The sequence below is a fragment of the Chiloscyllium plagiosum genome, unplaced genomic scaffold (assembly GCF_037043375.1).
Source record: "Chiloscyllium plagiosum isolate Xiang-an unplaced genomic scaffold, Cpla_swu_hap1 HiC_scaffold_2, whole genome shotgun sequence".
NCBI lineage: Eukaryota > Metazoa > Chordata > Chondrichthyes > Orectolobiformes > Hemiscylliidae > Chiloscyllium > Chiloscyllium plagiosum.
Genome location: NW_028270140.1, coordinates 36,865,539 through 36,888,766, shown reverse-complemented (window position 1 = coordinate 36,888,766; position 23,228 = coordinate 36,865,539). Strand labels below are relative to the sequence as shown.

The window sequence follows — 23,228 nt, the reverse complement described above, 5'->3', positions numbered from 1 at the left end:
CTTAGGATTCATGTTCCTGCCTGACTTGCTATTTTTTCTCAATCGTCTTCCATTGGGATCTCCACTTTCTCCCACTAGCAATGTCTATGCCTGAACCTCACTTACACACGTCATAACTGGAACCCTGTACTCAGCACCCTTCCCAACTTCTCCTGGCCTCATGACTATCCCCTTCCTCTGACACCTGACACTGACAAAAACCCACTAGCTGATTGAAACCTTCCATGCTTACCCTCACTTACCCACTCCAAGATGACATGTTCAACCCACCTACTGCCCTGGCTTCCATCTCAGTGACCAATACAGAACAACTGACCTGAGCAAGATCTTCCAGCAGGAAACTTCCGGATCAAGGAATTGGATAGAACGGAAGTCAGCTAACACATTTCCTGTGCGGACACCCTATCTGTCGAATGGCAGGCTTTGAACCACCACAGGGAGAGCAGTCCTTGCTAAACAGATTCAGGGCAGATCAGGTCCCCAGTCCTGCTAAACTCCATCTGTAGTTCTCAATACTTCTGCACTTGCAGAGAGACCCATGCAGCGCTGCATATTACAGAGGATATCCCCCTCTGCAGTTTGAGTGATGCACTCATTGTTTTAAACTCAAGCAATAAGATGCTATCACATGGCTTTAGGGATTCTCATCAAAAAGAGAAACCCCAATCCACTGCCTACAATTCCCTTCAACCTTGAAGCCTCGAATCCTGGAATGTAGCTTATCCATGACTTCCTGATGAACACAATCCTTACTGGACACTAGAAATCCATCCATCTGTGTCTTGGGGAAAGTTGGGTGGTTGAGGAGGCACAAAGGTGCTTGCCCTGTGCATGTAGGTGGGCTGTAGAGAGAGCCACAATAAAATGGTTCTCTATTCAGTCGTGCACAAGTAGGTGTAGGCAAATCCATGGACAGTTGTGAAGAATTGAAAGCTGATGCTGTTTGTTTGTTGCTGACTCCAAAATCCATGTGACTAAGTAGTTTCATTTTCCGAGTTTTTATGCTGTTCAATGTCTGAGTCTAATCGTGCTCTCCCTTTCTCTTTTCAACAGAAATCCTCTGCCAGCCTCCTGGAAGATGATACGGAACTGAAGAAGGGGAGGAACAGGAAGAGATCCGATTCGTCCATCCCCATTCACTTGTCACCCGGCCAAGAGAGAAGCATGGAAATAGACAATTCAGTTCATAGCACAAACAATGTTAGCACGGTGACATCCAAGGTCCCCATCTCGGAGTCCACTGTACTGGATGATCAGCTGAATCATGTGGTTGGGAAAGGTCAGAATGGCATCCAGAGTCAACATGAACCGTTGGACAGCGATGTTGCAAAGGAGATCAGGTACCTCGACGAGGTTTTGGAAGCCAACTGCTGCGACTCTGTTATGGAGAATGGATCCAATGTGCCAGCTTCTCCTGAGCCGACCACAGTTATTGCAGATGGGCAACGTCCACCCATTTCCACAAGGCTTGACACTCCAGTCTCGCCCGACAATGCCGTCGTAACCATCGCGAGACCGGGTTCCCCTCTCATGGAGCAGCATGAAATTGGTGGCGTGAAGACAGGCGAGATCAATTTGAATGGCCATTCCATGGGGAGCACCGTGACAGAACCACTTGCCGATCAGAAGAATGAGGGAAGGGAGCAGCAGCAGGAGGGGGTGTCACCTTGCAGGAAGTCCTTAAAGGATAACGAAGCAACCATCATCCCTCTGAAGAAAGAGGCCAAGTTTGAGCTCCGGGCCTATCATGAAGACAAGAAACCCTCCAAGCTTTTTGTGGACGATGACAAAAACGAATTCTACAAGATTAAGAAGACACGAGCTTCTGATGAAATAGCTGAACTTGAAAAGGCAAGACTGGAAGTTATTAAAAGCCAGGTGGTCAAGAAGAATCCCAGTATTGCAGAGAAATGGAAGCCACCACAAGAGAAGTCCATTGAGGAGCAGTTGGACCCAGATAAGCTGGAATCGCACAAAAAATATGCGGAACGCAAACAGAAGAAACAGAGCGGGGGCCTCTCCCCAGTTTCTCCAAGGCAGAAAGCCCACATGTTTGTAACACCGGACCCCATCATTATAAACAGGGAAGATGTTGTCACAGAGCAGATAGATTTTTCCGCAGCGAGGCAGCAGTTTTTAAAGATGGAGACCAAATCAGAAGCCTCAGCTCCGCATGGCCAAAAGAGGCCTATTGCCACAAAAGGGGTCTCCTTAAGGCCAGGGACAAGGACGGCCGACACACCAGTGAAAGGCAGTGGTGCGGCTGTGGTCAGGGTGACTGCGCCGGCCGAAGCTCTTGGGCAGACAGTGCAAATCGGGGCCAGTGAGGTGTCTGTTGGGAAAGCATCCGAACTGAGCATGAAGGCTCCTGAAGGGGAGCGGGGAGCTGCAATCCAGAAGACTGCAGCAACACCGCAAGATAACCAGCAGCAGGAGGAAGTGATTGGTGTGGCACCCCTTCGACAGGCCTCCCCTGACCAATTTATCAGCAACACCACAAAACACCAGATGGTTAGCAAAGTCTTTGTGGATGATGAAGGGTTTACCCAGGTCCGGGCGGTTTTGACGATGCTCAATGAAGATGGCGACAGCGATGTTTCAGATCAGTATTTAAAATGCGTCGGTCTCCCTGCAACTGCAGAAGAGCTGGATTCTGGCTTGGACGAGCTGTCCCTACGATCACAGGACACCACTGTGATGGAGACTCTCTCCAACGACTTCAGTATTGATAATGTGAGTGACAGTGGTGCCTCCAATGAGACCATGAATGTTTCCTTGGACTATTCACTGGGTGGATCTCAGGAGTTCTCCCACCCACAGACACCCCAGGCAATAACACCCATTGACAGAGAAAGCTCTCTCAAGGGGGAGTTAACCTCGAGCCCGCTCAGTGATGGTGAGCCAGACCGGTATCGGGGGCCATTGGATGCGGACCGAGAGCTGCAGTACCGAGCAGAGATGTTGGTGCAGAATGCCATTCAGCTGGCATTGGCACAACAGAGCCACTTGGGTGGGGCAGGAGCGGGCGAAGGTCACCTGACAGCGCCGCCACAGCCCACAGGGGTGTTGGGGGGTGAGCCAGTGCCCGTCGACCCTTCAGGGGATGCCCTGTCAAAATCGTGGACAGCAAAGTCTGAGCCATCACAGGCCCCAGTGCCGTTAGCACAGGAACGGAGGCCCTCGCTGCCGAGGGGTCCAGCGGGGTCTGTAAAGTGTAGCACTGTGGACGTCCCCCAGGCCAGCTCGCCACCTTCCCTGTACAAGCCCGAGTTCAGCCCCTTCAGTGACAGTGCCAGTTACCTGGAACCAACAGACTACTTGCGAGACAACGTCTTTGTCAGCCATTCTCAGGAGCCTGAGGTCATCGCTCAAACAGGGCCGTTTAAGCTGCGCACCCGCAGACAGAAGACTCTGTCAATGATCGAGCAGGAGATCCGGGCAGCCCAAGACCGGGAGGAGGAACTGCGGCGCCAGAGGGAGGCCCTCAGGACTGTTCAAAGACCCACCAGAGCCAAACAGCCCACGCTACCCCATGCCTGTTCCTCCAGAACAACAGCTCCCGGTAAGAGCCTGCAGACCGAGGAGGAGTCTGGCACAGAGTATCTCCTTAGATTTGAGTTCATGAGCCTAGCTTCTGAGTGGAAGTTGATGTCAAGGTTTCTGAAATGAACTCGCTCCAACTTCAGTCAAGAATTTTCAGGGCCATGAGGAAAGTGCAGAAGAGTGGGACCAATAGGATCTTTCAAAGAACCAGCAAAAGCACACTGGCCTGAATGGCCTGCTTTCCTGCTGTATGGTTCAATGGTTTACATGGAATTTTCAGCACGGAAACAGGCCATTCAGTCCAACTGGTATTGATGGTCCACATTAAACCCACCCCCATTCTCACCTGATCAGGCTAACTCTGTCGCATGTTTATCCAGTTCCCTCCTCCATATTTCTATAATGATCACCTTAACCATTCCCTTTGTTCTGTATTTTCACCATACCCTGGGAAAAGAACCTTCTCCTGAACTGCTCGTTTGTTCAGTCTCTTACATTGACTGCCACTGGTTTTGGTTCTGACAGCTATGAAACTCGGTAACAATGATGGTAGTAGAAGCAGGGGTGATCAACGATTTCAAAAGAAGATTAGGAAAATCAACTTGCAGAGCTACAGAGATAAAGCAGGGAAATGGGGCTGCCTGGATTACTTTACAGCGCAAACTTAATGAGCCAAATGGCCCCTCTCTGGTGTGTAATGACTTCAGAACAAGAGGTAGGGAGTCACTGGACTAAGTAGACTACTGTTTTGTCAAGCTAGTATAGGCATGTCAGACCAAATGATCATCTTCTCTGTTGCAAGGTTCAGTGTTTCTGCGATGTCTTCACCGGGGTGAGTGCCTGTTCCTTGCCCTTGCCAGATTTTTAGATGTAACATTGCCCAGCCTGGTCAGAACCTGCCTTATCAACTGAACGTCTAGATCACATAGAGACCAAGAGGGGCCAAGCCCAGAGTTTAGATATTTCAGTAGAGAGAGAGGGGGATGCAAAAGAGGTGGAGGAGTTGGATTAATGAATAAGAAGAATATCACAGCTGTACTAAAAGAGGGCATTTTGGATGACTCATCCAGTAGGGGCATATGGGTTGAATTCAGAAATAGGAAAGGTGCAATTACTATGATGGAGTTACACTACAGGCCTACAGGAGATAGAGGAATAGATTGTGGAAATATGAGAAAAACACGGGTTGTTGTAGTGGGTGATTTTTAACTTCCCCAGTATTAAAACAATATGTAGATAGTCCAAGGAGGGAAGGAGCTGTACTAGGGCTTGTATTGGGAAATGAGCCTGGCCAGAGGATCGAAGTTTCAGTGGGGGAGCATTTTGGGAATGGTGATCATAATTCCGTAAGTTTTAAGATAGTAATGGTTAAGGATAAAATTAATCCTCCAGTGCAAGTGCAAAATTGGAAGAAGACTAATTACAGGAATTGGAGAAATTTGAGGGTAAATCCACATCTTCCATGTGGGAGTCTTCTAAAGACCAGTTGATCGGAGTCAGGATCAGCATGTTACTGTGGGGATGAAAGATAAACATAGAACAGGACAGCACAGGAACAGGCCTTTTGGTCCACGATGTGCTGATCATGACAACAAATTAATCCTTATATCTCATACCCTCTAGTCCTGGCAGCAACCTGGTAAACCTCTTCTGCACCCTCTCCAAAGCCTCCACATCCTTCGTGTAATGTGGCGACCAGAATTGTACGCACTGTTCTTCAGCGTAGCCAAGATTCAGGAACCTTGGATGACAAGAAAGGCAAGTCAAAAAGTAAAGGAAGCATATGTAAGGTTCTGAAAACTGAAATCAGACAAGGCTCTTGAAGAATATAAAGGAAGCAGGAAGCAGAAAAGAAGAAATTAGCAGGGCCAGAAGAGGCCATGAATGTAAGGAGAACTCGATACATATCTTAGCAAGAAGGTAGCTGAAAAATGTAGTCCACTCAAAGACAAAGGGAATTTATGCATGGAGCTAGAAGAACTGGGTAAGGACCTTAATGAGTACTTTGCATTGGTATTCAGCTAGGAGAAGGACATGGGTGATGGCAAGATCAAGGAGGGTCTGTTGATATTCTAGGACATGTTGATATTGAAAATGAGGTGTTGGATGTCTTGAAAACAGAAAGGAAGATATGTCCACAGGGTTTGAAGGGATCCATCCCAGGATTCTGAAGAAAGCTAGGGAGGAGATTGCTGGGGCCTTGACAGAGATCTTTGTATCCTTTTTAGCTACAGTTGAGGTCCCAGAAGATTGGAGATTAGCCAATATTCTTCCTTTGTTTAAGAAGGGCAACAGGGATAAGCCAGGAAATTATAGGCTGGTGAGCCTTACATCAGTGGTAGGAAATTATTGAAGGAAGTTCTTAGGATTTACTCATATTTGGAAAAGAATGGCCTTATCAGGTGTAGTCAGCATGGCTTTGTGGGGGGAGATCTTATAAGCTTGATTCAGTTTTTTGAGGAAGTGACAAAGGCGATTGATGAGGGAAGGGCAGCAGAAGTTGTCTTCATGGGCTTTACCAAACCATTTGAAAAGGTCCTTCATGGTAGGCTGGTCCAGAAGATTAAGTCACAGGATCCACAGTGAGTTGTTACATTGGTCTTAGAAGATAGAGGGGTGTATTTCTGACTGGAGGTTTGTGACCAGTCATGTTCTGCAACAATCAATGCTGGGACCTCATTGTTTGTAATATATATACAATGATTTGGATGAAAATATTGCAGATGACAAAATTAGGTGGAGATGTGGATAAAGAGGAAATGATAGAGGATATAGATCAGTTAGAAAGTTGGGCAGAGAGATAGAGTCATAGAGATGTTCAGCATGGAAACAGACACTTCGGTCCAACCCGTCCATGCCGACTAGATATCCCAACCCAATCTAGTCCCACCTGCCAGCACCCGGCCCATATCCTCCCAACCCCTCCTATTCATATACCCATCCAAATGCCTCCTTAAATGTTGCAATTGTACCAGCCTCCATCACTTCCTCTGGCAGCTCATTCCATACACATACCACCCTCTGTGTGAAAGGTTTGCCCCGTAGGTCTCTTTTATATCTTTCCCCTTTCACCCTTAACCTATGCGCTCTCGTTCTGAACTCACCGACCCCAGGGAAAAGACTTTGTCTACTTACCCTCTCCATGCCCCTCATAATTTTGTAAACCTCTATAAAGGTCACCCCTCAGCTTCTGACGCTCCAGGAAAAACAGCCCCAGCCTGTTCAGCCTCCCCCTGTAGCTCAAATCCTCCAACCCTGGCAACATCCTTGTAAATCTTTTCTGAACCCTTTCAAGTTTCACAACATCTTTCCGATAGGAAGGAGACCATATTTGCAGGCAATATTCCAACAGTGGCCTAACCAATGTCCTGTACAGCCGCAACAGGACCTTTCAACTCCTGTACTCAATACTCTGACCAATAAAGGAAAGCATATCAACGCAGCCTTCACTATCCTATCTACCTGGGGCTCCACTTTCAAGGAGCTATGAACCTGCATTCCAAGGTCTCTTTGTTCAGCAACACTCCCTAAGACCTGACGCTTAGGTGTATAAGTCCTGCTAAGATTTGCTTTCCCAAAATGCAGCACCTCGCATTTATCTGAATTAAGCTCCATCTGCCACTTCTCAGCCCATTGGCCCATATGATCAATCTGAGATAACCCTCTTCGCTGTCCACTACACCTCCAATTTTGGTGCCATCTGCAAACTTACTAACTGTACCTCTTATGCTCACATCCAAATCATTTATGTAAATGACAAAAAGTTATGCACCCAGCACCGATCCTTGTGGCACTCCACTGGTCACAGGCCTCCAGTCTGAAAAACAACCCTCCACCACCATCCTCTGTCTTCTACCATTGAGCCTGTCGGATGGAGTCTAATTCAGACAATGGGGTGATACATTTTGGGAGGTTAAATGCAAGAGGAAGGTATACTGTAAATTGGAGGATCCTTAGGAGCATTGTTATTCAGAGGAATCTTGCGGTGCAACTCCATATCTCCCTGAAAAAAATAATACAGTGGATATGGTGGTAAAGAAGGCATACAGCATGCTTGCATTCATTGGTAGTACTGAGAATAAAAGTTGGTAAGCCATGTTGCAGCTTATAACATTCGGTTTGGCAACATTTGAAGTATTGTGTGTAGTTCTGATCACCACACTAAAGGAAGGATGTGGAAGCTTTGCAGAGGATGCAACAGAGGTTTGCCAGCATATGGCCTGGATTGGAATGTATTCACCATAAGGAGAGGTTAAACAAACTTGGATTGTTTTTGCCAGAGCATTGGAGGCTGAGGGGGTGACCTGATTGAAATGTATCAAATTATCAGGGCATGGACAGACAGGATAGGCAGAGTCTTTTTCCCTGGGTGAAAATGTCAAATACTGAGGGGCATAAGTTTAAAGTGAGAGGGAGAAAGTTTTTAAAGGCAATTTTTATTTTTGCAGAGGATGGTAGATACCTGGAACGCATTGTCAGGGGAGGTGGTATAGGCAGAGACAGAGGGCTCTTGGCATGGTAGTAGTGCCCCTTTCTCTGAGCCAGGGGCCCATGTTCAAGGTCCACCTGCTCCAAAGGCATGTAATCATATCCCTGAACAGGGTGCTAAGAAAATATCTATAAACAGAAACAATAGCAGTGTTTAAAAGGCATTCATATAGGCACATGAACAGGCAGGGAATAGTGGGATATGGACCATGTGCAGGCAGATAGGGTTAGTTTAAAATGGCATAATTGTCAGAACAGACATGGTGAATAGCCAAGGTTTTTTCCCCCGCGTAAGAGAGTCCAAAACTAGAGAGGCTAGGTTTAAGGTGAAAAGGAAAAGATATAAAAGAGACATGTAAGGGTTAACTTTTTCACACAGAGGGTGGTGCGTGTATGAAGTAGCTGCCAGAGGCAGTGGTGGAGGCTGGTAAAATTACAGCATTTAAAAGGCACCTGGACAGGTACATGAATAGGAAGGGTTTAAAGAGGTACGGGCCACATGCTGGCAATTGGGACTAGATTAATTTGGAATATCTGATCGGCATGGCCAAGTTGAACTGAAGAGTCTGTTTCCATGCTGGACAACTCTATGATTCAAGACTTCCCTCCATAAACCTCTCCACTTGCTCTTTTTTTTTGTAAGGTACCATGTGTTGGGCAACTTAATAAGAGTGTTAGATGTAGCATATTAGGATTAATAGAGGATTACAAGGATAATAAAGTAGGCATTTTCGGGATGGTAACCTACAGTGTAGTGGAGTGCCACAAGGATTGGTGTTGAGGTGACGATTTTTTTTTCTTTTTTATTCATACACAGGATGAGGGCATCACTGGCTAGGCTGGCATTTATTTCCCAAAGGGTAGTTAAACGTCAACCACATTAGGGTGTAGGTTTGCTCGCTGAGCTGTAGGTTTGATATCCAGACGTTTCATTACCTGGCTAGGTAACATCATCAGTGGCGACCTCCAAGTGAGGCGAAGCTGTTGTGTCCTGCTTTCTATTTATATCTTTCTCCTGGATGGGGTTCCTGGGGTTTGTGGTGATGTCATTTCCTGGTCATTTTCTGAGGTATCTAGATGGTATCTAGATCTACGTGTTTGTTTGTGGCGTTGTGGTTGGAGTGCCAGGCCTCTAGGAATTCTCTGACATGTCTTTGCTTAGCTTGTCTCAGGATAGATGTGTTGTCCCAGTCGAATTGGTGGGTGTTTTTCATCCGTGTGTAGGGCTATGAGGGAGAGAGGGTCGTGTCTTTTTGTGGCTAGCTGGTGTTCGTGTATCCTGGTGACTAACTTTCTTCCTGTTTGTCCTATGTAGTGTTTGTGGCAGTCCTTGCATGGAATTTTGTAGATGACGTTGGTTTTGTCCATGGGTTGTACTGGGTCTTTTAAGTTTTTTAGTTTTTGTTTGAGAGTGTTGGTGGGTTTGTGTGCTACTAGGATTCTGAGGGGTCTTAGTAGTCTGGCTGTCATTTCTGAAACTTCTGAAACTCAAGAACAAACCATGACAAGCAGACCAAACGCAGCCAGAAACCCTAACTACCTTATCATACATTAAAGAAGTTTCAGAAATGATGGTAGTTTCCTTCCCTAAAGGCCATTAATGACCCAGGTGTGTTGTTTCCCAACAATGGATCCATGGTCATCTGTAGACTCTTAATTCCAGATTAATTGAGTTCAAATTATGCCATCTACCACAGCAGGATTTGAACCCAGGTCCCCAGAATATTACCTGGGTCTCTGGATTAACAGTCTAGCGATAATACAACGCGGCCATTGCTTCCCCTGTATGTATTAATGACTCGGATGATGCAAAAATAGGTTGGAAGACAACTGGTGAGGATAGCACAAACTGTCTACCGGATACGGACAGGTTAAGCAAATGGTGAAAAAACTTGGCAGATGGAATGCACTTTGGCAGGAAGAATAGAGGAATTGAACATTATTTAAATGGAGAAAGACTGCAGAAAGCTACAGAACAGAGCTTTGGAGCCTTTATGCATGCATCACAAAAAGCTAGCATCCAGGTTCAGCAGGTAATAGGAGGGACAAATGTGATATTGGCTTTATTTCAAAAGGGAATGAAGCCTAAAAGTAGGGACATCTTGCTAAAGCCATACAAGGCACAAGTCAGACCACAACTGGAATAATATGAATTGTTTTGATCCCCTTATCTAAGATATACTTGTATTGGAGGCAGCCCAGAGAAGGTATGGAGAGATTTTCTTATCAGGAAAGGTTGAGTAGATTGGGCCTGTATTCATTGGAGTTTTAGAAGAATGAGGCAGACATTTTGAAACATTCAAGGTTGTTGGTGACTTGAGAGGGTAGATGCAGAGATGCTGTTTCCCCTAGTGGGAGAGTTTTGGACCAGAATGCATAATCTCAGGATAAGGGGTCACATACGTACAATAGAAATGAAGAATTTCTATTCTCTGAAGTTAGTGAATCTGTGGAATTTTTTACCGAGGGCTACAAAGGTTGGGTCATTAAGCTGAGACAGACTTTTAATCAGTAAGAGAATCAGGGGTTTGGGGCAAAGGCAGAAAATTGCAGTTGAGGATTATTAGCCAGCCACAAATCCATTGAATTGCAAGCAGACCTGATCTGCTGAATGACCTACAGTTCCTATGTCTTATGGTCTGTCATCGAGTCATAGAGATGTACAGCACGGAAACAGACCCTTCGGTCCAACCCGTCCATGCCGACCAGATATCCTAACCGAATCTAGTCCCACCTGCCAGCACCCGGCCCATATCACTCCAAACCCTTCCTATTCATATACCCATCCAAATGCCTCTTAAATGTTGCAATTGGACTATCCTCCACCACTTCCTCTGGCAGCTCATTCCATACACATACCACCCTTTGCATGTAAACGTTGCCCTTTAGGTCTCCTTTATATCTTTTCCCTCTCAACCTAAATCTATGCCCTCTAGTTCTGGACTCCTCCACCCCAGGAAAAGACTTTCTCTATTTACCCAATCCACGCCCCTCATGATTTTATAAACTTCTATAAGGTCACCCCTCAGCTTCCGATTATCCAGGGAAAACAGCCCCAGCCTATTCAGCCTCTACATCGAGCTCAAATCCTCCAACCCTGGCAACATCCTTGTAAATCTTTTCTGAACCCTTTCAGGTTTCACAACATCTTTCCGATAGGAAGGAGACCAGAATTGCACGCAATATTCCAACAGTGGCCTTACCAATGTCCTGTACAGCCGCAACATGACCTCCCAACTCCTGTACTCAATACTCTGACCAATAAAGGAAAGCATACTAAACACCTTCTTCACTATCCTATCTACCTGCAACTCCACTTTCAAGGAGCTATGAACCTGCACTCCAAGGTCTCTCTTTTTTCAGCAACACTCCTGAGGACCTTACCATTAAGTGTATAAGTCCTGCTAAGATTTGCTTTCCCAAAATGCAGCACCTCCCACTTAACTAAATTAAATTCCATCTGCTACTCCTCAGCCCTTTGGCCCTCTCTCACTTACTCTTTCCTTTTTAAATGCTCTGGCATGTCTGCATCTTTGAATAAACTTAACATCCCCCTGTCCCCATATCAGCATCAAATTGTCTTTGTCAGAATTTCAGTGAAGCATTTTGCGATATGAAAGATGCTATATAACTGCAGATTGTTGTAATTTTGACATGTTGAATGGGCCCCCAACATCAGCAGCATTTGGGGAAGGGTGGGGAGGGGAGTGTCCCAGGTTTCTCTCAGCCCTCATGTGCAGACACCTTTCCTGACATTGCTTCTGAAAGGCGTTGCTCTCGTTTTAAGGTTATGCCTTTTATCCAGGACTCTCCTGCCAGAGAAAACAGCTTTTCTGTATCCACCCAAACATCTACTTTAATCATCTTAATCATCTCATCATTCTTTTGCCTTCCATGGAATTCTAGCTTGCTTCATTTTTTTTTTCTTGGTGGCGCTGCTGCTATTTTGACTCAGATGAAATAACTTGGCTGTCCCTGCCTGGGTCCAAGCAACCATTCTTTATCACTTAACCCTTTCAACTGGGGTATAATTCTGCTGGATCCGTGGTGCAGCTCCTCTGAGATCAGGTATGACGGTAAACTTGGCTTTTGCTTTGCTTTCCTCCATCTGCAGCTTCCCCCTGTCAGTCACGTTTGATCAGTTCAGTCTAATGCTTGCCACACCAGGCTCGAGTATACAGTCTGTACATTGTCTTCCCCTTTATTTGGCACCCATCCACTCCCACTGCTGAGACACTGTCATGGTGCCAGGATGAAGTCACCAGCAGTAACTGTCTGTTTGAAAAATGTCACCAATTCTTGTTTAGTTTCTGCTCCCACACAAGTCCCCACACAGGACAGAAAATATCGGGAAGTCAAAATTCTCCTGAAAGGGTGGGAGATGGTCATTGGTTTGTGTTCCTGAACTTCGTAACATTTCTAGGAATCACGATGCTTCGTTCGGGTGTTCCCAAACATTGAAGAATCAATTTCCGATTGGCTTTCCTTACAGGGGAAATCCAAATTTCCTGTGCTACAGCTCTCTACCCTAAGGCAGGTCCTGCCCACAGCGCCTCCACCTGGGGGGTAGAGGCTAGGCAGCAGGTCCTGCATACACACCAAAAGAAACAGGACTGAGGGAGTAGTCTTCTCTGTTTTTGATCAGATATTGTACTGAGGCCAACAAAAAAAAACAAAAATTACTGAAAAAGCTGGCACCAATCTAATACAAGTCATCACTAAGCCCACCAATTCCCTGCAGAGTCCATGTTGCTGTGGACACTTGCGTTTGAAGTCTGTGGTGGTAGAGCCCCTATCACTCTATCACACGGCTAACCAGGAATTCCTCACACTGACACAGCACGGTGACTCAGTGGTTAGTACTGTTACCTCACAGTGTCAGGGACCTAGGTTCAATTCCACCCTCGAGCGACTGCCTGTGTGGAGTTTGCACGTTTTCCCCATGTCTGCATGGGTTTCCTCCAGATTTTGTGGTTTCCTCCCACGGTCCAAAGGTGTGTAGGTTAGTTGGATTGGCCATGCTAAATAATCTATAGGCACCGTGATTCCCAGAAATGTTACGAAGTTCAGGAACACAACCAATGCAACTGACCATCTTCCATCCTTTCAGGAGAATTCTGACTTCCTGATATTTTCTGTCCTGTGTGGAAACTTGTGTGGGGGCAGAAACTAAACAAGAATTGGTGACATTTTTCAAACAGACAATTACTGCTGGTGACTTCATCCTGGCACCATGACAGTGTCTCAGCAGTGGGAGTGGATGGGTGCCAAATAAAGGGGAAGACAAGGATGCGCAGGCTAGGTGGGTTAGTCATGGGAAATACAGGGATATAAGGAACTAAGGTGGTGGGTTCGTGTGGGATGCTTTTCGGAGGGTTGGTGTTGACTTGATGGGCTGAATTGAAGAGTGTGGCACTGGAAAAGCACAGCCTGTTAGGCAGTATTCGAGAACCAAGAGAATCGACATTTTGAGCATAAGCCCTTAGAGAAGGAACCGATGGGCTGAATGGCCTGCTTTCACACTGTAGGGATTCTATGACTGTTGGAAGGGTTGCTGCTCAGCCTGTTAGGTGTCTTTATCATCTTGAACAAATGCATCCTGAAGTGGGACTTGAACCCACAGCTTCTGTCTTGGTGTCAGGGAAGCTACCCACTGTGCCAAAAGGTCTTCAGATGCGCAAGTGTCAGTTTTCTAAGCTTCTGTGGCAGGTTAACTGTGAGCTGAGAGCTGCGTGTCTGCCTAAGCTCAGCACTGAGTGATCAGTGAAACAAAGAGTGTGCAGGTACGGGCTCCAGATTTCAACATCTCCTCCAGGCTGATACTTGCCAATGCAGGACTGAGGGAGTAGTCTTCTCTGTTTTTGATCAGATATTGTACTGAGGCCAACAAAAAAAAACAAAAATTACTGAAAAAGCTGGGCAGCAGCTGTGAAGAGAAATCAGAATTAACATTTCGGGCCCAGTGACCCTTCCTCACAACTGATGGGAACATGGTGTTGGAGTTAGGCCTCAGGCCTCAGTTAGTTTAGAGAAGCTGGGGTTATTGTCCTGGGAATGAAATGGAGATTTGACAGGCATGCAGGATTAGTAGAGTTCAATTAGCTCAGTTGGCTGGATAGCTGGTTTGCGATGCAGAGTGACACCAACACCACAGGACCAATTCCCACACCATAACGATTTCACCTTCTCACTTTGCCCCTTGTCTGAGGTGTGGTGACCCTCTGGTTAAATCACCACCTGTTATCCCTCTCCAGTGAGCAAGCAGCCCTATGGTCCTCTGGGAGCATGGTGGCTTCACCTTGGTTCACAAGATTATTGTATACATATAAGATGTGGAAATGTGTTGCTGGAAAAGCGCAGCAGGTCAGGCAGCATCTAGGGAACAGGAGAATCGACGTTTCGGGCATTAGCCCTTCTTCAGGAAAACAAGGTAGACAAAAAAACAGCTGTTCCCAGTTACCACTTTGGGACTCCTGTGGTTGTGACAAGGATTTTGTGGATGCAAGCCCTCATTGTACAAGGACACAGATTGGGCAAGAGACATGGGGAAGATGTGAGGAAGAATGTTTCAGACATGGAACTGCTCAGGACGGTGGGACTTTGATGTCTGAATTAGATTGGATTGTCGCTTGATGGAAATCAGTTTCTATGGCCATGGGGACAAAGAGACGTGGGACTGAATGGATCGGTGAAGGATGAACTCTGGGACAAATTGATTCATTCTGAATTGTTATGACTCTGATTTTATGAATTGCTGATGCCAGCCACAGCTGCAATTTATATAATACATTTCAAACACTGGAAAGAAAATTGGAAGATGCAAAAGAGACGCCTGACTTTCTGTAGTGCTCAATGTTGCAGATTCTGGTTGTCTACTGACCTCTAGTGGCTACAGTGAAAAGCTACAAAATGCATGGAGATCCTGAGCTCTCTGAAGTCTAGATGTGACAGCCGAGCAATCAGATTCCAACATTGCCCACTCCAAAACGAAAAGTCTTGCTCCATGTCAGTAATCAGGCTTCTGTTTTTGAGGTCAGTGTTTGTGTTCACACCACAAATGGACAAAAACATAGTACATGCACCTACAGAATTCCTTTCACAACCACAGGATGTCTGAAAGCCCTTTACACTCAATCAATTATTCTTGAAGATAAATCAATGAGGACCAAGAGTAAATAAGGTGAGACTGTGTTTGCTAGCAGGAGGGGTACAAAAGCGAGATTTAAGAATGGGAGTAGATCATATGCACTATTAGGTTTTGATCTGCCATTCACCACAGCCATGGCTGATCTTTGGCTTCAGTTCTCACTTTCCCCTTGTGTTCCACATATTCCATAATTCTTAGAGATGCCAGAAATCAGTCTATCTGACTTTGTGTATCCAATGCATAGTCAGTAAAAATGTCAAATACTGAGGGGCACAGGTTTAAAGTGAGAGGGAGAAAGTTTAGGGAAGATATGCGGAGCAGTTTTTATTTTTGCAGAGGGTGGTGGATACCTGGAACGCATTGTCAGGGGAGGTGGTATAGGCAGAGACAGAGGGCTCTTGGCATGGTAGTAGTCCCCCTTCCTCTGAGCCGGGGGCCCATGTTCAAGGTCCATCTGGCCCAATGGCATTTCATCATATCCCTGAACAGGTTGCTCAGAAAATATCTATAAACAGAAACAATAGCAGTGTTTAAAAGGCATTCATATAGGCATATGAACAGGCAGGGAATAGTGGGCTATGGACCATGTACAGGCAGATAGGGTTAGTTTAAAATGGCATAATTGTCAGAACAGACATGGTGAATAGACAAGGTTTTTTCCCCAGGGTAAGAGAGTCCAAAACTAGAGAGGCTAGGTTTAAGGTGAAAAGGGAAAGATTATAAAAGAGACATGTAAGGGTTAACTTTTTCACACAGTGTGATGCGTGTATGAAGTAGCTGCCAGAGGCAGTGGTGGAGGCTGGTACAATTACAACACTTAAAAGCCATCTGGACAGGTACATGAATAGGGAGGGTTTAAAGGGATATGGGCCAGATGCTGGCAGATGGGACTAGATTAATTTGGAATATCTGATCGGTTTGGCCAACTTGAAACAAAGGGTCTGTTTGCATGCTGGACAACTCTATGACTCAAGATTTCCCTCCATAAACCTCTTCTTTTGCTCTTTTTTTTGTTGTGTTAGGCAACTTACTAAGACTGTTAGACATAACATATTAGGATTGATAGAGGATTGGCAAGGATAATAAAGTAGGCATTTTCGGGATGGTAACCTATAGTGTAGTGGAGTGCCATAGCGATCGGTGTTGGGGCCACAATTATTTTTTTCTGCTGGGTTAGGAAATTCCAAAGATCCACAATTCTTTGAGTGAAGTAATTTCTCCTTATTACAGTCCAAACTGGTCAACCTAAACCAGGCATTAGATTCCCTGACTAATGGAAACATCTACCCCATCATACCCCTTCAAAATCTTATGTTGCACTGTGATCACCACTTATTTTTCATAAACTCATGAGAATATAAGGACAAATTACTCCGTCTGTCATCATAGGAAACACATCCTCATCCCAGGGGTGAGTGAATGTTCGCTGTACCAAAACAACGAGAATTCTCTTTCCTTACACAATGAGTGGTTGCAATCTGGAATACACTGTATGAAAGAACAGTGGAATCGGATTTAATTGTAACTCCCAGTACCTCTTATTATCCAACAGGTAAAAAAATATTACAAGGCTGCAAAGAAGAATAGGGGAGTGAAATTAATTGAATAGTTCTTTCAAGGGGGCAGCAGAGGGAAAATGGACTGAAGGACCTCTTTCCTTGCTGTGGCATTCTCTGAAATTTAGTCAGTCCTGAAATATTGGTTTGTCCATTATGACCTCTCTTATTGGTAAGTCCTCCTTGATGAATGGTGTTGTTGATGCAATACGTTTGGAGTTGGAGTTTCCCTGTTGTCTGGGGACAGCTGGGAGATGGCTCACTTTTCTGAAATTAAAAGTAGACAATGAAAACAACTTGCTTGATTTTTTTGGCAGAATCTTCAACTTATCAAAACATCCCAAGGGACTTAGAGGAGCATTGTCATGACCAAATTTGACAGCGAGCTCTGTAAGAATTTACCAGGGCAGATGACTTGGTCAAAGAATAGGTTTTAAAGAGATGTTTCAAGAAAAGGACAAGATTGAGAAGTTTTAGGACAGCACAGACAACTGAAATCCCAGCCACCAGTAGTGGGCTAGTTGGAATTGGGGACACGGAAGAAGCCACAGCCAGAGAAGCACAGGGATCTCTGAGGTTGTAAAGCTGGTGGATCGTACACAGACAAAGAGATCTTGGAGGGAACAAATTCATCTAACTCATGCTCACATAACACTGAGATTTAGAAAATATCGCCATAGCATAATGTGAACTTGCAAAGCTTGTGACACTTGTGCTGAAATGGTCGGCTCGTTTGAGTTCAAGTTAAGAAGAAAAGGTTGACTTAGAACTGAAATCCACAAACTTAGTTAGTTTATCCAGGATCAGTGAGATATTTTTAATTTAATGCAGTGTGGCAGAAATACCATGCAAGAACGTTTTTTTAAAAAAACTACTTCAGACAAACCAGCAGGAAACTTGCCACCAGGATACATGAATACCAGCCAGCCACCAAAAGAGACGACCCACTATCACTAGTTTCATACATACAGACAAAGAAGGACACCACTTTGACTGGGACAACATGCACATCCTAGGACAGGCGAAACAAAGACACACACAAGAATTCCTAGAGGCCTGGCATTCTAACCGGAACTCCATCAATAAACACATTGATTTAGACCCCCATATACCTTCCCTTGAAAAAAGGAACCAGAAATGACATCACCCACCTTAAGAAACCAAGACCTATAAATAGAGAGGTGGGACATATCACCAGCACTTCACCGGACGCTCTCACTGATGATGTCACCTAGTCATGGTGATAAAACATCTGAAACAAACCTTCCAGTCAGTGAGTTAACTTACATCCAGAAATAAGAGTCTCTTAAAATGGCTGTTGGACATAGTACCTGTTTCTTGCAAGAGGAACAGAAATGACACAAGAAAGTGAACAATTATCTTTTGTTCTGCTTTCCTTCCTTTAGTTAGTCTTAGAAGTGGAGAATAAAATTTCTTAAATTGTGTTGAAAGTGCACCAGAAACAGTGTTTAGGACAACATCATTGTTGAACAGTCAGACTGACATTCAGGAAGTTTACAGAATTGGCTGTTTCGAGGATCATTCAATCTGAGACCAATTGAAAGAGAGAAATTGTGTTTTTGTTTTGTGAGTGCGTTTCAGCTTTTATTGTTTTATTTTGTCATTGATTTCCTGAAGAATTGTGGAGTTGTTATTATGGCACAGAGGAAGGCCATTGGACCCATCCTGTCCATGTTGGGATATTGCCTGCTCCACCACTATAGTAAACTGTTAATCTTAAATCTGTCAGGCAGATAGATTCTGATTGGTAAGTGTGTTGCCATGGGAATGCATTTGCATATGTTCGAAGCTGCAATCTGTGGGCCTGGCTGGTGATGTCAAACTGGTTTTCCACTGTAACTCTGAGCAATAGTCTGAATTATCTAATAAATGATTCCTGATCCCAGAATCACATCTAACAGTGAATGTACTGTTTGGAGCAAGCACAAGCTGGTTGAGCATAATTTGGAGATGCCGGTGTTGGACTGGGGTGTACAAAGTTAAAAATCACACAACACCAGGTTATAGTCCAACAGGTTTAATTGGAAGCACACCTAGCTTTCGGAACGACGCTCCTTCATCAGGTGGTAGTGTGATGTAACTGAAATTATACATTGAAAAATTGATTGTTAAGCCTTTCATCTGTTAGAATACAGTGATAGTTTCACTTCTTTCATGTGTAAATCACACAACCTTTTTTTAAAAAGTTGCATTCTCGGGTTAGCTGTTAACAATGGTGATAGCTCGACAATATGTTGAAGGTGTTGGCCCCCTGTGTTCTCTGTCTATGCCATGATGTTTAGATTGATTCTAATCTAAAAAGTGAGATAATGGAGTTCTACATGAATGCATGCAGTTTTTGAGCAAAGTACAATGCAACCCTGCAAGTACAAATTCACCCCACAAAATATATGTGTGCATGTGGGTCTTTGTCTGTCTGTGTGTCTGTCTGTCTGGGTTGGGGGTTGGGGGTTGTGAGTGTGAGTGTGTATGTGTGTGTGTATAGTGAGTGCAGAGTGTCTTAAGTCTGTGAGGGGGTGCATGTGTGAGTGTGGGAGTGTGTGTATCTGTAAGGGTGTGTGTGCGTGTCTGTGTGTATAGGAGTGTGTGTGTGTGTGTGTGTGTGTGTGTGTGTGTGAAGGAATATCTGTGTGTGTATATAGTGCAATGGTGGTCACCTGTAATGTGACATGAACCCAAGGTCCCGGTTGAGGCCCTCCCTATTGGTACCGAACTTAGCTATCAGCCTCTGCTCGGCCACTTTTCTCTGCTGCCTGTCCCGAAGTCCACCTTGGAGGATGGTCACCCGAAGGTCTGAGGCTGAATGCCCTGGACCACTGAAGTGTTCCCCAACTGGGAGGGAACCCTCCTGTCTGTTGATTGTTGTGCGGTGCCCATTCATCCGTTGTCGTAGCCTTTGCTTGATTTCCCCAATGTACCATGCCTCCAGGCATCCTTGCCTGCAACGTATAAGGTAGACAACATTGGCTGAGTCACATGAGTACCTGCCATGTACAAGGTGGGAGGTGTCCCCACGTGTAATGGTGGTATCTATGTACATATTCTGACACGTCTTGCAGCACCTACCGTGACAGGGTTGTATGGAGCTCCGAAAGCTAGTGTGCTTCCAATTAAACCTGTTGGACTCTAACCTGGTGTTGTGTGGTTGAGCATAAGCAGCTTGTTCCGAGCTGTGAACGGTCAGTGAGATAGTCAACAACACAAAGACAACTAACTATATCTCCAATCTAATGATAGCCCAACCACCATCCTCTCCCAAGCTATTTAAAATTATGTATCTTTTTTTCCCAAGTTTGTTTTGTGTGTCCCCCAGTTCTGAAGAGCGCAGGACAAGAAGTTTCAATTTCTAAATTACCTAGATTTGGTGTTTACGTTTCTGGAGTGGGTTATGAAGCCAACAACCTTCTGCTTTTATTAACAAAACAGCAGTATTAGCAATTGTAAAAAACATAGTTAACTCTTTTGATTTGACTAATGCTAATACAATCAGAACTGGGTCTACCTTTGCTTGTCATTTATATAAATGATTTGGATGAGCATAAAGGAGGCATGGTTAGTAAGTTTGCAAATGACACCAAAATTGGTGGTATAGTAGACAGTGAAGAAGATTACCTAAGGTTACAAAGAGATCTTGATTAATTGGGTCAATGGGCCGAGTAGTGGCAAGTGGCGTTTAATTTGGATGAATGTGGTGTATTGCATTTTGCAAATGCAAACAAGGGCAGGTCGTATACAGTTAATGGTAGGGCCCATGGAGTGTTGTAGTACAGAGAGACCTCGGGGTTCCAGTACATAATTCTTTTGAAAGTTGGGTCACATAGTGGTTGAGAAGGCATTTTTGATGCCTGCCTTCATTGCTCAGACCTTTGAGCATGAGACATATGTTGAGGTTGTACAGGACTTTGGTAAGGCTTCTTCTGGAGTTCTGGTTGCCTTGTTATAGGAAGGATATTATTAAACTAGAGAGGCTTCAGAACAGATTCACCAGGATCTTGCTACGAATGGAGGGTTTGAGGTATAAAAATAGATTGGAAAGGCTGAGACTTTTTCTTCTGGTGCATAGGAAGTTGAGAGGTGACTTTATAGAGATTTATAAAATCATAAGGGGCATGGATAAAGTGAATGACAAGGTCATTTTCCCCCAAGCATGGGAGAGTTCGAAGCTAGGGGCATATTTTTAAGGTAAGAGGAGAAGATTTGAAAAGGACATGAGGAACAACCTTTTTACACAGAGTGACTCAGCTTTCCTTTATTGGTCAGAGTATTGAGGACAGGAATTGGGAGGTCATGCTGTGGCTGCACAGGACATTGGTTAGGCCACTGTTGGAATATTACATGCAATTCTAGTCTCCTTCCTATCGGAAAGATGTTGTGAAACTTGAAAGGGTTCAGAAAAGATTTACAAGGATGTTGCCAGGGTTGGAGGATTTGAGCTATAGGGAGAGGCTGAACAGGCTGGGGCTGTTTTCCTTAGAGGCTGAGGGTTGACCTTATAGAGGTTTGCAAAATTATGAGGGGCATGGATAGGATAAATAGTCAAAGTCTCTTCCCTGGTGTGGGGAGTCCAGGTTTAGGGTGAGAGGGGAAAGATATAAAAGAGACCTAAGGGGCAACGTTTTTACACGGAGGGTGGTACGTGTATGGAATGAGCTGCCAGAGGAAGTGGTGGACGCTGGTACAATTGCAACATTGAAAAGGCATCTGGATGGGTGTATGACTAGGAAGGGTTTGAAGGGATATGGGCCGGGTTCTGGTTGGTGGGACTCGATTGGGTTGGGATATCTGGTCGGCGTGATCGAGTTGGACCGAAGGGTCTGCTTCCGTGCTGTACATTTCTATGACTCGATGTGTGGAAATAAACTACCAGAGAAAGTGATGGATGTGGGTACAGTAACAATGTTTAAAAGACGTTTGGATAGGTTCTTGAATAGGAAAGATTTGGAGAGATATGGGCCAAGCGCAGGCAGGTGAGACTAGTTTAGTTGAGAAACATGGTCGGCATGAACTGATTGAACCAGACCCTTTGTCCAATGTTGTATGATTCTGTGACTGTAGAGCAAACTGAGTCCTGCTGTTATGGTGTGGGAGCCACAGGGTAGAATACCACAGTGCCCTGCTCATGAGTTTGTAGGTGAAGTGGGGTGAGCAATTGTTAAGATGCAACACATCACCTGCCCTCTACCTTCCCAGCCATCCCTGACTTTCTGTTCTATCTAGGGGAGATGGAGAAGCCCACAATATGAGCAGACCAGTGTAGGCTGGTATTGAGCAATAGTGGGGCCTGGAGGGACCTCTGTGCCAATTAAGGGCTCCTCCCCACCTCCAAGCCCTCTTTAACCCAACCAACCCCCAACCGGTCAAACCGACAGTGAAGTTATTGGGAATGCGGGAGCACTGAGTTTACATGTTGCTGTACCTGATGCGAAATATCACTCTCAGTATTGACAGCATCTCAACCAGAATTTCTTACCATTCATCATCTCCCACTCTTCTCAAATAATTTCAATTTTGCTCTGCTACTCACAATAGGTCACAGTCTTGCATTTAATATATCCCAGGTTGTCTTGAGTGAATCCTAAATTATATTCTTATACCCTCCTTTACCATTCGTGCTTCTTGATGTCAGTGACATACTGTTGTTGCCTGGTGTTATCGTTGAGCTCTTCTCATTGCAGGGAAAATTGAGAAGTCTGGTCCAATGTCACCCTCAACTGAGAGCCCAATACCACCTTCGCAGCCGGAATGCACACCTACAGAACAGGAGCCTTCTGGACCAGGTCGTTCTAGGGGCCTGATGGAGACGTTGCTAGAAGACTTTGAGACACAGAAAGTTAAACGGAGGGAGAGGCGGGACGAACCTAATGTGAGCAACTGAGTATTGTATCCGTAGTGCTGGACGTTAAAGGCATTGTCAGGTCCATTCAGTCAGCAAAGTGGGGAGATTTACCATGAGCCTCAGTGTCTTTGGAAGAGTTAGCTCATCCAGTCTCTTGGTTCTAGATTATATTAAGTTACCTACAAGTGTGGAAACAGGCCATTTGGCTCACACAGACCCTCCGAAGAGTAACCCATCCAGACCCATTTCCCTGCATTTACGCCTGACTAATGTGCCTAATACTATGGGCAATTTAGCGTGGCCAATTCACCTGATGTGCTCATCTTTGGTTTGCGGGAAAAAACCGGACTACCCGGAGGAAACTCATACAGACCCAGGGAAATATGCAAACTCCACACACACAGTCACCCGAGGCTGGAATCAAACCCGGGTCCTGGTGCTGTGAGGCAGCAGTGCTAACCACTGAGCCACCATACTACGCTCAGCTTTCACTCGAAACAAGAAGGGTTCTGTGTTTGGGAGAAGCTGGTGTACTGGACATGGCACTGAATTAGTCATTCAGAATCCAGGTCAATTTAAATTTAAGTTCCATATTGGAAATTGGAAGTTAGTCTAAATAATGGTGGCTATCATGTGG

At 45.1% G+C, this 23,228-nt stretch overlaps 1 protein-coding gene across 10 annotated transcripts in view; it reads left to right on the top strand.

Annotated features, from left to right (window-relative positions):
• Nucleotides 1–23,228, top strand: part of LOC122562673 (PALM2-AKAP2 fusion protein) — a 378,231-nt gene that overhangs the window by 338,806 nt on the left and 16,197 nt on the right. For all 10 annotated transcript variants that reach the window (XM_087996166.1, XM_087996165.1, XM_087996186.1 and 7 more), the window contains 2 exons: nt 1,054–3,562; nt 22,431–22,618. In XM_087996166.1, coding sequence (XP_087852292.1) covers nt 1,054–3,562; nt 22,431–22,618 — 2,697 coding nt within the window. The remainder of the gene's footprint in view (nt 1–1,053; nt 3,563–22,430; nt 22,619–23,228) is intronic.